Here is a 12972-nt window from a genome sequence, read left to right as displayed (position 1 = left end):
GTGCCAACTGAGGCATCTGGAGAATGAACCACTTTCTCTGCCTCCCAAATATATATAAATCTTAAAACAAAGACCACTACACAAACAGAATCAGCGAACGAACCGTCTGAGTGAGATGAGCTTCTTTTCTCAGCATTATGCTCGTGAGATCCAGGCTGCTGCATACATCAAGAATTTGTTCTTTTTTAACTGCTATGTAACATTCCATTGTGTGGATGGAACATTCTCTAACCATTAATTCTTCTAGTTTTTGGTGACTGAATAGAGCTACTATTAAGATTAATACGTTTTTGCATGAATCTAATGATTTAAAAAAAGAAAAAAGACATGAAAAGCAGAGTGGCAGAGAGAGGAGGCAGAGAGATCTTCCATTTGCTGATATAATCCATATATGACCACAACAGTGAACCAGGGCTAGGTCAAAGGGAAGAGTTAGGAATGCCAACCAGTACATGGGTACATGAGTGCCCGGGACCTAAACTTTTGGGCCATCCTGTGCTGCCTCGGCAGGAGATGAAACAAGAAGTAGAACAGCTACAACTCAAACAGGGATACCAAAAAGAGATGCTTTCACATGATAGTTTAACCCACACAATACACTGTTGGTGTCTAAAATTGTGTAGATGAACACCTATGGCTGGCCTTGAAACTAACTTGAATTCTTCAATGTTTTATTGTAAGTATATTTAAAAATTTTTTCATGACAGTTACTGTGTTTGAACATTTTGAGACATCTTGTATACAAAAGAAGATAATGATTTAATTTTTCAGGTGTGAGGACACTGTATAAGATACAAATAAATTTTAAGGCTACAATAGCAACAATAAAACTATACATCTAAAAACCCAAAAAACAAAAATAATTCATGTTGTAAATTGAATTCCATTAGAAATCAGGGAACCAAAAAGAGATAGGTCAACTCAAAGTAAACAAACAAATCCAAAAACATCATGAATCCCTGATTCTTATTTCCAATTCAACTCAGATCTTGCTCCATGACTAATCCAAAGGACAACAGAGATACATCATCTACCTTGTGACTTCCTAAAAGCAGAAAACCTGACTGTAGTAGTGGTATTTATGAAGTCATAATGAGAACTGAGCAGCACAGAGCGGTGGCCTATTCCCTAAAGTCCTTGCCTTGGACACGCTAGGATCCCATATGGGTGCTAGTTCTAATCCCGGCAGCTCCAGTTCCCACCCAGCTCCCTGCCTGTGGCCTGGGAAAGCAGTTGAGGACTGCCTAAAGCCTTGGGACCCTGCACCTGTGTGGGAGACCTGGAAGAGCTCCTGGCTTTAGATCGGCTCAGCTCCAGCCTTTGTGGGTGCTTGGGGAGTGAGACAGTAACAGAAACTCTTCCTCTCTGTCTCTCCTCCCTGCATATCTGACTCTCCAAGAAAAACAAATAAACCTTTAAAAAACAGAGAGAGGGGCTGGGGCTCCTCAGTCCTCGAGAGCTGTTTCTTTTTGGTAGTGCTCTTCTGATGCCCTTCTAACATCAGCCAGAATCCTGCATCACTTATGCGCGGCACAGCCAACATTCTGCTTGGTGCTTTCTATTTTGCAAAAAAAAAAAAACCAATTCTGGTTACCTGCTCAAGCTGCTTCTGAACCATGCTTTGCTGTTCAGTAACATGCTTAAGTTGCTCTGCATCCTCTTCCGGAAATTCACGCCCTGCTTTTTTGGCAGTACGCTGTTTGGCTGACAGGGCCTTCTTAGATTTTCTATGTGCACCAATTTGTTCTTCAAGATATTTCTGCTGCATCTGGAGAAGCTGCTGGGTCTCCTGAAGCCATTCTTCATACTGCTTTCGCTGCGAGTCATCTGAGGAAAAAAATAAAAATTCATTTGTGTTAATCTTCTGGATTATAATACTCGAAAAGTTGCTCAAATTCATTTTACAAAGAAATAAAATTTTGCCACGACTAGTCAACAGAAGATTGGAAAATATAATACTAAATATTAGGCCATTATTGTTACCATAAAGTAACAGATTTAAAAAAATATTTACTTGAGAAATTCAGGGAATGTAAAATCTTAGGATATTGTAAATACTACAACTTCAGTTTGAGAAACAGAAGGCTTATGTCTAATGAAATATTTTTATCACCTGAGCTATCAAATTCTTCCATCCACGAGGAAAATATTTACTTATAAATGTATTATATTAATTTTTTACAAACTCTGAAGAGACAAAGTAAAAACCCATTAATCTGCAGCATGGATGAGGTAATCATATTTCCCATGCTAATTTTTATTAGTTTGGTTTTTCCCTATCCCATTATAGTAAAGAAATGCACTCAACTGCGAGAACACAAAATGTTTTAGAAAGAACCAAATTGAAGCCTATATTCTAAAAACATTGATAATTTCTAATTTTGTAACTTAAACTTCTACAAATAACCAAAAAGGGAATATTTACCAAGGTAAATCCTTTCCACATCTGACTACCCTTGTCCTCTTACCTACTACTGCCTTTGGTAGGTGTAAGGGACTTTATTTTCCCTAATGACAAGTCCCAAAAAAGACAAAAACAGGGAGGAAGGGGAGAGTCATTTTATATAGTAAAAAATTCTGAATATACCTTTTTGAGTCACTATAAGACAAATAAACGAGTAAATACAATTCTTAGAAGGACATTAGCTGAAAATAACATCAATGATAACAGAAATTAGTCAACATTAAGAATCCAACCAAAGCCAATGGGCACAATAAAGCCAGAAAAAGCCAGTTGGTTACAGCAGTTTACTTATTTGTAATGCAAATATGTAGTCAAATCATAATCGTAATTAATACAGGGGGGAGTTTAAAAGGTCAGACTTTGGGTTTGTTCCTAAACCCAGCAGTTCCAGTACATGATTGAACTTGAAATCTAGACTACTAAATTTGAAGGGCATTTTTCAAGAACAGGCTTTTTCACAAGATTTCAGAAGTTCTGCTTCTGGTAGAATGAGACCTACCGCAAGGAAAGCCTTTCTGGTTTCTGGAACCAGGAGAGCAGAGGTGAGCAAAATGAAAGATAATGGTGAAAAAAGTTAGCTAAACAGTCTGAAGATTTCAGAAAGGTTCAGTCTGGGGAGAACTTTAAATCCTATCCTGAATCACCTTGGGACCCCTGTAGAGTGGCATCCAGCACACTTGACCTTTACACCATGCTGCTAACCCATCTTATTCCTACGCAAACTCCCTGAGTTTTCCCATTCAGTGTCCTTTTCACTTAGGCAGACAGTAGTGAGAGCAAAAATTGGTTTAATTCTATGAACTGTAAAGCGCCCAATCTAGAAACAAAAAAATATTAAATATGCAAGATGATTCTTGGTATTAAAATACTTATTTCTAACATAATTCTTCATGCAAGCAGAAAAGGAACCAAGGATAATGCATGCCTTGAGGGAAAAAATGCCTAATGGTACAGTGATGTTTGATAAACGATGAGGGCACTCAGACTTTACCTACACTAACTCCAGGTATTTACAACACAAATGTGTGAACACAATAAATCCCCAGAAAATATGTAGCTTCAATTAGATTTATACTTACTGACAAAGCCTGGACCAAAATTTGGAGGATTAGGCCTAGAAATCTGATGTGTTATACTGCCATCCTAAAATGAGTAAAATTTACAAATATGTTTATTCCACACTTGAATTAAAGGGGGGAAAATACTTTTAAAAGAAGAAAATATGAATTAGAAGAAAAATATCTTCAATTTCCTAAGACATCATAAAAATTTCGATTTCTATAAAAACTTGCATGAATTTAATGTGGTGACAACTATTAACAAGAGTAACATTTCTAACTTTTAGTTAATGAAACCACGCTTAAGGGAAAGCACTATTTATCAGAAACATAACAGAGGGCAAAGCAAAACCTGCTAATGCTAACCTAGAGATCCGCATAAAAACTCACTTCATGCTGTCTACTCAAGTCCACCTCGAGGAAAATTATTTACAAGAAGAAAATGTAATCTTTAACATAGCACAAATCATAAGTTAAAAATGAGAAATGCTAGCCTGCTCTCTCTCAAAGAAATGTTCACTCAGGGCGATTAAATAGTTGTTAATCTAATAATTCTCTGGCAATCTAATAAAATCAACTTAAAAAATCTTTTATTCAGTTGTATCGAATTCTATTAGATACAGGCTATATAAAAGAAATAGCTATGAATGACACGTGTGGCCAGAATGTGCTATGAGTAACCATCACAACACCGCAAGTAGGCAGCGTGACATGGACAAGTCAGGAAGCAGGGGTTTCATGAACTTGCCCAAAAAACACACCGCGAGTTCTTAACAGAACTTGGCTTCTTATTAACACTTATGATTTTTGTACTGCATAAATTCACTCTCTCTTCTTTATACAGTGAAAAGGATATTTCTGTCAGCACTATCTTTTAAAGCCCAAGTGGCACAACAAAAAAGAAAACCTAATAAAGACATGCATAGATTATTTTTTTAATTTGCCAAGAAGAAAAAAACTAACAACCACTTCCGATCTGATCATTACACAATGTGCAAGATCAAATCATACCCTATAAACCTTTAAAATTACTGTTAATTAAAGACACTTAAAAAGAACATAGGAGACTAGATGTACAGCCTAACTACCCCAGATACTACATGACAGTAAGAACTAAGAATACCTACATTTAAAGCTGAGTATTATAAATGCCGATTATCAAATGAGCAAATTATTCCAAAGAATAAACAAATAACCATCTAAGGAGAATTATTGTTCACAGTTTTACATTTTAAATATAATACATTAATTCCAAAATGTAAGACATTAAATGCTTTTTTGGAGTATTGAATCAATCAAGAAATGTAAAACCAGAAAATACTTATTTAAACAATTTGTCTGTTAAGAAATAATGAAAACATTCTAATTTTTGCTGCACCATTGAACATATTCAGGCAGAAGACTAAAGTTAATAACTTATTCCCAGGAGAGGCCTTACTTCAAGAACTGGTTTGTGAGAAACAGGAAAATATGCCTTCTCAACTGACTATCCAAAGCATTTTTACCTGAGTAATACTCTGTGGAACAAGACTCTGGCCTTCACTGTTCTGTGTTCCAGCCACAGAGGGGCCCATAAAGGGGAACCTGGAAAAAACAAAGCAGTAAGTGTCAAAGAAGGAAACTTCACGTGCTGACCAATTCGGTGCCCTAGGGAAAAGAGGGGCTATGGCAAAGGTCTTCACCACAGCAGATACTGAAGCCCCACACTTCCTACACACCAAGAAAAACTAACGCTTACTGCAGCTCTGCGGAGTGCATCCTTCGCTCTTACGCTATCTCTAACGAAAGCAAGACTCAGAGACATTAAGTATAACTTCCCACAGGGAAAACAGGTGTGTTCAGTCACCCCAGGCAAGTGAAGAGCTTAGCCTGTGCAACATGGCCTCAATGGATCTTAACATGAATGCAAACCCTCAAAAAAAAAAGACATTGAAGATTTAGTTTCCTTTTTAAAGATCAAATATGTGAGTTATAATCTTTTAAAAATTGATAGCTATCTATTTTATGTTTTAAAACACAAAAAGCACCTCGATTACTTGAAAGAATAAGGCAAAAATCAGACAACGACCATGGAAAGTCTATATGGTTAAAAATATTTAGTAAAATGCTGCTACTTATACATAAAGCTATATAAAAAAGAGTCAATTCTGCTTTTATGAACTCATTTCCTCTACATCAAATGCTTTAAAATATCAAGATAAAATTTTCAAAATGCATTCCAAATATTCCATATTCATGTATAAATAGTATTAGCTTATAATAATCTAAATATTTTACTCATGGTTTTAATCCATATGTAATTTTCTCCCCTTTGCTACCACTGTGGTCTGGGATAATGCACTAGTCCAATTTTTAATCACTGTCTCATTCAATATATTACACTTCTCTAAGAAGCAATTATTGACACCAACGGTGCACCGCAGTAGGCTAAGAACCTGCCTTTGGTACTGGCATTTCATGTTAGCCAGTTTAGGTCCTGCTTGCCCAATTTCCTATACAGGTTCCTGTTAATGCCTGGCTTCAGACATGTCCAATGCTGCCAATGTGTTCACTAGCAGAACAGACCAGTTGGAAGATCTATCTCTTCCTCCAATCTCTGAACTCTGCTATTCAAATGAAATTTAAAAATTTTTTTAATTGCAAAGTTAGATACACAGAGAGGAGGATCTGTCTGATGATTCATTTCCCAAGTGGACGCAACAGCTGGAGCTGAGACAATCCAGAGCCAGGAGCCTCTTCCGGGTCTCAAACACGGGTGCAGGGTTCCAAGGCTTTGAACCATCCTTGACTGCTTTTCCAGGCCACAAGCAAGGAACTGGATGGGAAGGAGGGTTGCCAGGATTAGAACCGGCACCCATATGGAATCCCGGTGTGTGCAAGGGCGAGGACTTCAGCTGCTAGGCTACCATGCCAGGCCCAAATAAAATAAATCTTTTCTGGAAAACAGTCCTTATTAGTTTAGGATAAACAACATGATGGCACACATATGATCCTGAAAGGGTAGAAGATGCTTAAAAAAATCTAATTCTGATTTCTGCTTTTAAAAATGTGTGGGGTTCCTCAGAGAGCGCAGTGGCTAACTCATTGCCTTGTAACTGCCAGGATCCCATATGGTTGCCAGTTTGTGTCCCAGCTGCTCCATTTCCCATCTAACTCCCTGTTTATGGCCTGGGAAAGCAGTCCAAGATGGCCCGTAGCCTTGGGACCCTGCACTCGCCTGGGAGACTGAAAGGAAACTCCTGGATCCTGGCTTCGAATTGACTCAGCTCCAGCCATTGTGGTCACTTAGGGAGTGAATCAGTGGAATGAAGATCTTTGTCCTTCTATTTGTAAATCGGCTTTTCCAATAGATTTTATCTGTATCTTTTGGAAAGGATGGACAGAGAGAAAGACCTTCCATCCACTGCTTCACTCCCCCAAAGGGTCCCAACAGCCAGAGTTTCCCAGAATCAAGAAACCAAGAGCCTCCCCCAGATTTCCAAAATGGATGCAGGGTTGCAAGGCTTTGGGCCATTCTCTACTGCCTTCGTAGGCCACAGGCAGGAAGCTGGACTAGAAGTGGGGTAGGAGAACATGAGTCACTGGCCATATGGGATGCCAGCACTTAGATGTGGAGGATTAGCCAATTGAGCTGATATGCCAGCCCCAAATTACATAATTATCAGGATTATCATCACAAATTGTAGATAGATTACTTTCCTAAAAACTGTCACTATATTCACTTTCAAATTATTGTAGTTATTGGTATAAAATAAACTAAGAACCACATACGCATATTTAACAAAATGTGTCAAATATAATTGATTAATTGATTTCCTTTACAGTGCTATATGAAAAATTTTAAAAACAATTCCAAATGTCTCAGTGGAATAACAATATAGGCTAAAAAACCCCGATAGAACCCAACATTGTACTGTAGTTGCAACATAAGGCACCATCATCCTGGAGGAGTTGTGCTTACAGACCTCAGATTCACCTCTTGCTAATGCACCTAGAAAAGCAGAGGAGACCTGCATGGCTTAGCTCTATCCTAACCCAGCTCCAGCTACTGCGCCAGGAAAATGAGATCTCTCTCATCCACCTCCTTTTTACTATGCCTTTCAAATAAATAAATAAACAAAACTTGGGAAAAAAAAAGGTGTAAGAAAACTGATAAATTCTTTAGACTTGTACAACATTTTGTATCTGATTATTTTCAGCAGGTCATTTTTAGAATAAAGATGTTTTGAGTGTCCGTATGTTCTTCCCATGAGTTAATAGGACCCCAACCCATCCAGATGTTCAGTCAGTATGAGAAGCACCTCCACCTACCTGCTCATCACCATTGGTGGCATGCCAAGATTGTTTTGTGCCATCACTTTATTTATGCCTTTAAGTGCAACCATTTTGGCTTTCATTATAGGATCTGTAATTGCATCAAAATCTAAAGAAAAATATCTAAAGTTACATATTCTATGTGTCAAACAACATTTTTATAAAGTATTCAAATCATTATAAGTTTCTCTCCTAGGCAAGAATCTATGAAATAATAACGATGCATTATAAATGTAATCATTAATTCATAATTGAAGAATACTTTAACATCTTAGTCTTGTAGCAATTAAAAAAAACTATAAAACGTAACGGAAATTATAGCAGAAACAATCTACTGAAATGAATTCCATTTCATCCGAATCTATACAATTCTAATCACAATGGCTTCTTTAGTAATGTTATATCATGAATGAGAATTTATAATTACTTCTAAAAGTAAGAGATTCCATTGAATTAGTTATACTGCTTTAGAAGAAACATATAGGTTCATTGAAAAAATATCCTCAAAATAAGGAGAGTCTACTGAGCAAAGATCTCTTTTACAGGTAAAACTGAGGGAAAAAAAGAGCAACTATGATCGTAGTCTTTAAATAAAATTTGAATCTACTGCTTGGAACACAGGATTCCTCAGATACGGGCCCAGAGTTAATTCTTCTCTTTACAAGGATTGAAGCATTTCCACCGCATTGTTTTCATGCTCTTCTTGCTTTTAAAATAAGTAAGCCAGACCAAGTTTAAGACTTTCGGTGGTTGGTTTTTTTTAAAGCCAATCATTTGTGTATACAAAGTAACTAAGAAGCTATATTTTTAATAGCGTCCTTAAATTTTTTTCATAATTCTGAAAATACACAGAAGTAACAGTTGAAAGACAGGACCCAAAGAGTATCTTTTAAACAATACCATAAATAATGGACTGAGAACAGTCTACACTCATAGTTTTGAATCTCTTGAATCAGAAGAAGGGAATCTGCAACTCTTGTATTTAAAGCTCCAGAAAAAAGGGAAAAGTTGTTAGTATTCTAATCCAAATACAAACTTAATAATGAGATCGTAGTGAATTATGTGATAATCTAATGCCCAAATTCACATATGCTGATAAGTAAGAGGATTCCTACCGATATTTGGGAAGAACGGCTCTGAGCGCTGGCGAATCATGGCTTGCATCTGTCTTTGCTGCTGCTGTTCTTGCCGCTCTTGATCCAGAAGATCCTGCAGAAGCAGAGGCTGCTCTTCAAGAAGGAGGGGCCTTTCTCTATTTTGCTGGGCTAATGTTTGAGGGATCATTAGCTGCTGGGGTCCAGACTGGCTTGTCAGAGGCATCGCTTGACTTGCAGGTTTTCCTGTCCCCAAACTGTGGTTAACAGCTGACTGCCCCTGAATGAATCCTGGATTTACCTGCACACCCTGAGAAAAAGCATGGTTTACCCTAGAAACCATTGTTACATTAGAAGTAATGGTATTATCCAGAACATGGCCAGGTGGTGCCATTAAATTGGGAGGCAAATTTGACACATGATTGGATGGTGAGGCTGGCATAGTTGCTGGTGGAGACCCCAAAGGTCTAATGTCTGAATTATCAGATTTTTCAGTAGCCAGTAAACTAGAGAGAACTGGAGTTGATCCAGTTAGGCCACAAGAATTTATTATATCTTGAGCAGGCAGTGAAGTGGATCCTTGAATAACACGCAGGGTAGAGCCAGCCATTTCTTGATTAGTTCTTTTCTCAAGCAGATCTGCATCACAAGGTTGCAAGGAAGACTTTTCTGCATCATGTGTATCTGTGTGAGCAGAAGTCTGTGAGCAGGGAGTGTCAATGTTCTCTCTACCCTCGTCACCTTGGCCAGCCTCACCTCTGGAGTCCTCTTGAGAACGTGGAGACAATACTTCTGCTTTTATCTCACTGCTAGCACCTGATTTTTTCTGTGGTGAATGTTTATCAGAGACGAACGCTGTTTTGTCCTCTTGCTCCTTGTTTTTTGGGTCAACAGAAACACACTGATTATCTAATTTATCATCAATTGGAACATTGAGATCAAGTTCCTCATTAAACATGCTTTTCTTATCTCCTAGGTCAAGCTCTGGATCTGTGTATGCAATGATATCAAACTCTCCTGACCTTAAGAGATCATCCAGGTTGGGATCATTGGTTTCCAAATTATCCAGAGTATCCAATTCGTCTCCCTTGCCATCCTCTGTGTCTAAATTGAGATTTTCAAGATCTTCATCATCTAAATCTTTGACTTCAACCCCTTCCAGGTCTTTAACATCCAGTTCTTTTACAGAAGGGTCATCAGAATCAAGTTTTTCTTCCAGACCATCAGCTGGTTGAGTGGTTATCTGTAAACCATCAGATGCTGTTTCAACTGGTGCAGATGTTGACAAAGGAGTCTCTGAAAATTCACCAACCAAGGGATGACCCGGAGGCCTCACAGCCAGAGATGGTGGGTGAACAGGCTGGCCTTGCTCTTGTTGAGAGGGTGGCACAGGTTCCAAATTTGGATGCACAGGTAATGGATTGGGTAGACCTTGAAGAGGTTGACGAATGGAGTCTGTGTGTCTAGGACCTGGAAAGTCTGGGCGAGGAATGAAGTTCCCAGGTCTCAGATGAGAAGGTGGCTCTATAACACTGCCAGAAGCACTGAAGGGCACGCGTGGTCTTCCATCAGGTGCTCTATGTCTCAATTCAATAAAGGCTTGACCCAGTATGTTATGTTGCTGAACTGGCAAACTCTGTGGTGGGAAATGCTGTGGAAGCCCAATGGGATTATTCATTGGAGAGTTATTTAGAGCCCTAGGCATATCTACAGATACTGATCTTCTTAGCTGTGGAAGAACTCCAGGTCCTTGTAACTGCTGAGGAGGCACCAGAAAGCGTTCCTGACTTGACATGGTACCATGGCTACCTCCTGGAAATCCAAATCTAGAAAACAAAAAGTATATAGTTAAATAATAGGTGGAATTTAAATTTAGCTATGAAAAGGAAAAGCCATTCTAGATAAAATTACTAAAAATAACTCTAACACTCAGAAAGTACTTAGAAGCATTCAATAAGCAAATACAAGTAAGTTTGGCTTAAGGACTCTACAACAACCAAGTTGCTCTAGTCCCAAAGGCTTCAGGTAAAATAAAGAAGAGGCACCAAGAAAGTGGAATGAACTGATCAAAAATTAACACTGTCGCACCCACCCAAGTGGGTCCAGCCTTGCATGTGCCAGGATCCCATACGGGTGCCAGGTTGTGGCCTGGCTGCTCCACTTCCCATTCTGCTCCCTGCTTGTGGCCTGGGAAAGCAGTCCAGGATGGCTCAAAGCCTTATGACCCTGCACTCATGTGGGAGACCTGGAGTAGACTCCTGGTTCCTGGCTTCCGATCGGCTCAGCTCTATTCATTGCAGCTACTTGGGGAGTGGAGCAGTGGGAAGAAGATGCCTCTGTCTCTCCTCCCTGAACATCTGCCTTCCAATAAAACTAAATAAATTCTAAAATAATGATAATAATAATAATATCACTACTAGGTATATTTTCTTAAAACTTCTGTTCAAAAGATCTTTCATCTTCTGGTTCACTCGCCTAAATGTCTGCAACAGCCAGGGCTGGTCCAGGCTGAAATTCAGAACATTATCTGAGTGGTCCTTGAGCAGCAGTTGTTGCTACCCATGAAGTGCATTAGCAGAAAGCTGTAATGCAGAACAAAATGCAGGACTTGAACCAAATGGCAGTTTAACCAATAAGCCAACTATACACTCTTGCAGCTCAAAGCATCTCACTGTTGCAACTATAGCACAAATTTGGCATTTTCCTTTCTGCTGTCAACTTCAAAAGAAGAAAAGCTGAGGCCTGAGTTGTGGCAGAGCAAGTTCAGCTGCTACTTGGGATGTTCACATTTCATAGCAGCATGTCTTACTCTGCTTCTGATCCAACACCCTTTTGAGGCACCCAGGAAGCAACAGATGATGGCTCCAATGTGAGTCCCTGCCAGTCATGTCCAAAAGCTATTTAGAGCGTCTGGTAGCAGATGAAAAATACTACCCCTCATTTAGCTTTTCAAATAACTAAAAACCCTGAGAAAATAAACAGTATAGTTAAGATCATCAACTTAACCCAACCTCATCATGAAAGTCCATAATGTAAAATCTTTTTCATTAGGAAATCTCTACAGACATTGCACAATGTAATTTAAAAAGCAAAGTTTGGGAAGAGCCCAAATTCGTGATTTATTATATCACAGCAGATTCTGCTTCTATGTGGCAGCTACAATTTGGAGGGCAGGATTCAATTAACAATAAACTACATCGTTTATACATATAAGGTATCCTAACCTGATTAATAACAAAAGAAATTGTTTTAGATTTCTCATTAGAAGATAACATGGATTCTATTGCAAAGCAGAGAAGGAGAGAAAGTATTACGAACTTCTCAATGAACAAACTGTGTCTAGCTTCTCTGAAAACCAATTTTGGCAGGGGGGATGTGGGCTCCCCTGCTGGACAACCACTCCCACTGCAGAGCGTGAGTCGGGATGGGGACAGACCAGCCCAGGCAGGGCTACAACATCTGTGGGTCTCATGTGAGCTAGACTAGAGAAAAGCCAGGTTGGGCTGACTGTTCCCATTGGTGCATACATAAGTCAGAGTGGGTGAGCGTTGGCTGGGCTTTGCCGCAGCATCAGCTGGCAGAGGCTGGCACTGGAGACAGAACCACCTGGAGTGTGCATAATCCAGGAGTGGGAGTAGCCTAGAAGGGAAATAGTGGGTTCCTTCCTCTTGGGTTACTACTCCCACTGGAAAGCATGAAAACCAGGACAGAGGCAGAGGTGGCTAGACAGAAAGGCACACACCAGCATGTGTGTGGGCTGCATAGTGGAGCTGGTTGGGTTGAACTAGGCTGCAATGTCCATTGACATGTATGAGAGCTAAATGAGATGTGGGAAAGACTGTACTAGTCTGCTGCACATAATGACAAGCATGGGAAAAAGGATAAGGGCGGGTCTGGTGGGGGTTATCGTGGGCAGCTCCGACTAGGTTGCAGATCCCACTGGTTTATGTGGGGGCCGAATGTGTGCTGGGCAGAATCAGACTGGACTACAACACCCATTGGTTCCAGTGGAAGACTGGGCTGAAAACAGAACTGACCCAGC

General features: G+C 39.4%; 1 protein-coding gene across 15 annotated transcripts in view; it reads right to left on the bottom strand.

The window, feature by feature from the left end:
• The window catches only part of KMT2C (lysine methyltransferase 2C), a 203594-nt gene that overhangs the window by 31536 nt on the left and 159086 nt on the right, over positions 1-12972 (bottom strand). For all 15 annotated transcript variants that reach the window (XM_041002313.1, XM_041002321.1, XM_041002328.1 and 12 more), the window contains 5 exons: positions 8952-10756; positions 7834-7945; positions 5028-5106; positions 3544-3607; positions 1595-1827 (listed from right to left, as the gene is read on the bottom strand). In XM_041002313.1, the coding sequence (XP_040858247.1) occupies positions 1595-1827; positions 3544-3607; positions 5028-5106; positions 7834-7945; positions 8952-10756 (2293 nt within the window). The remainder of the gene's footprint in view (positions 1-1594; positions 1828-3543; positions 3608-5027; positions 5107-7833; positions 7946-8951; positions 10757-12972) is intronic.

This window comes from Ochotona curzoniae, unplaced genomic scaffold (genome assembly GCF_017591425.1).
Source record: "Ochotona curzoniae isolate NIBS_2020 unplaced genomic scaffold, NIBS_Ocur_1.0 scaffold_2476, whole genome shotgun sequence".
In the NCBI taxonomy this organism is placed as follows: domain Eukaryota; kingdom Metazoa; phylum Chordata; class Mammalia; order Lagomorpha; family Ochotonidae; genus Ochotona; species Ochotona curzoniae.
Note: the sequence above shows the minus strand (reverse complement) of the source record. Positions and strands in the feature narration are given on the sequence as shown.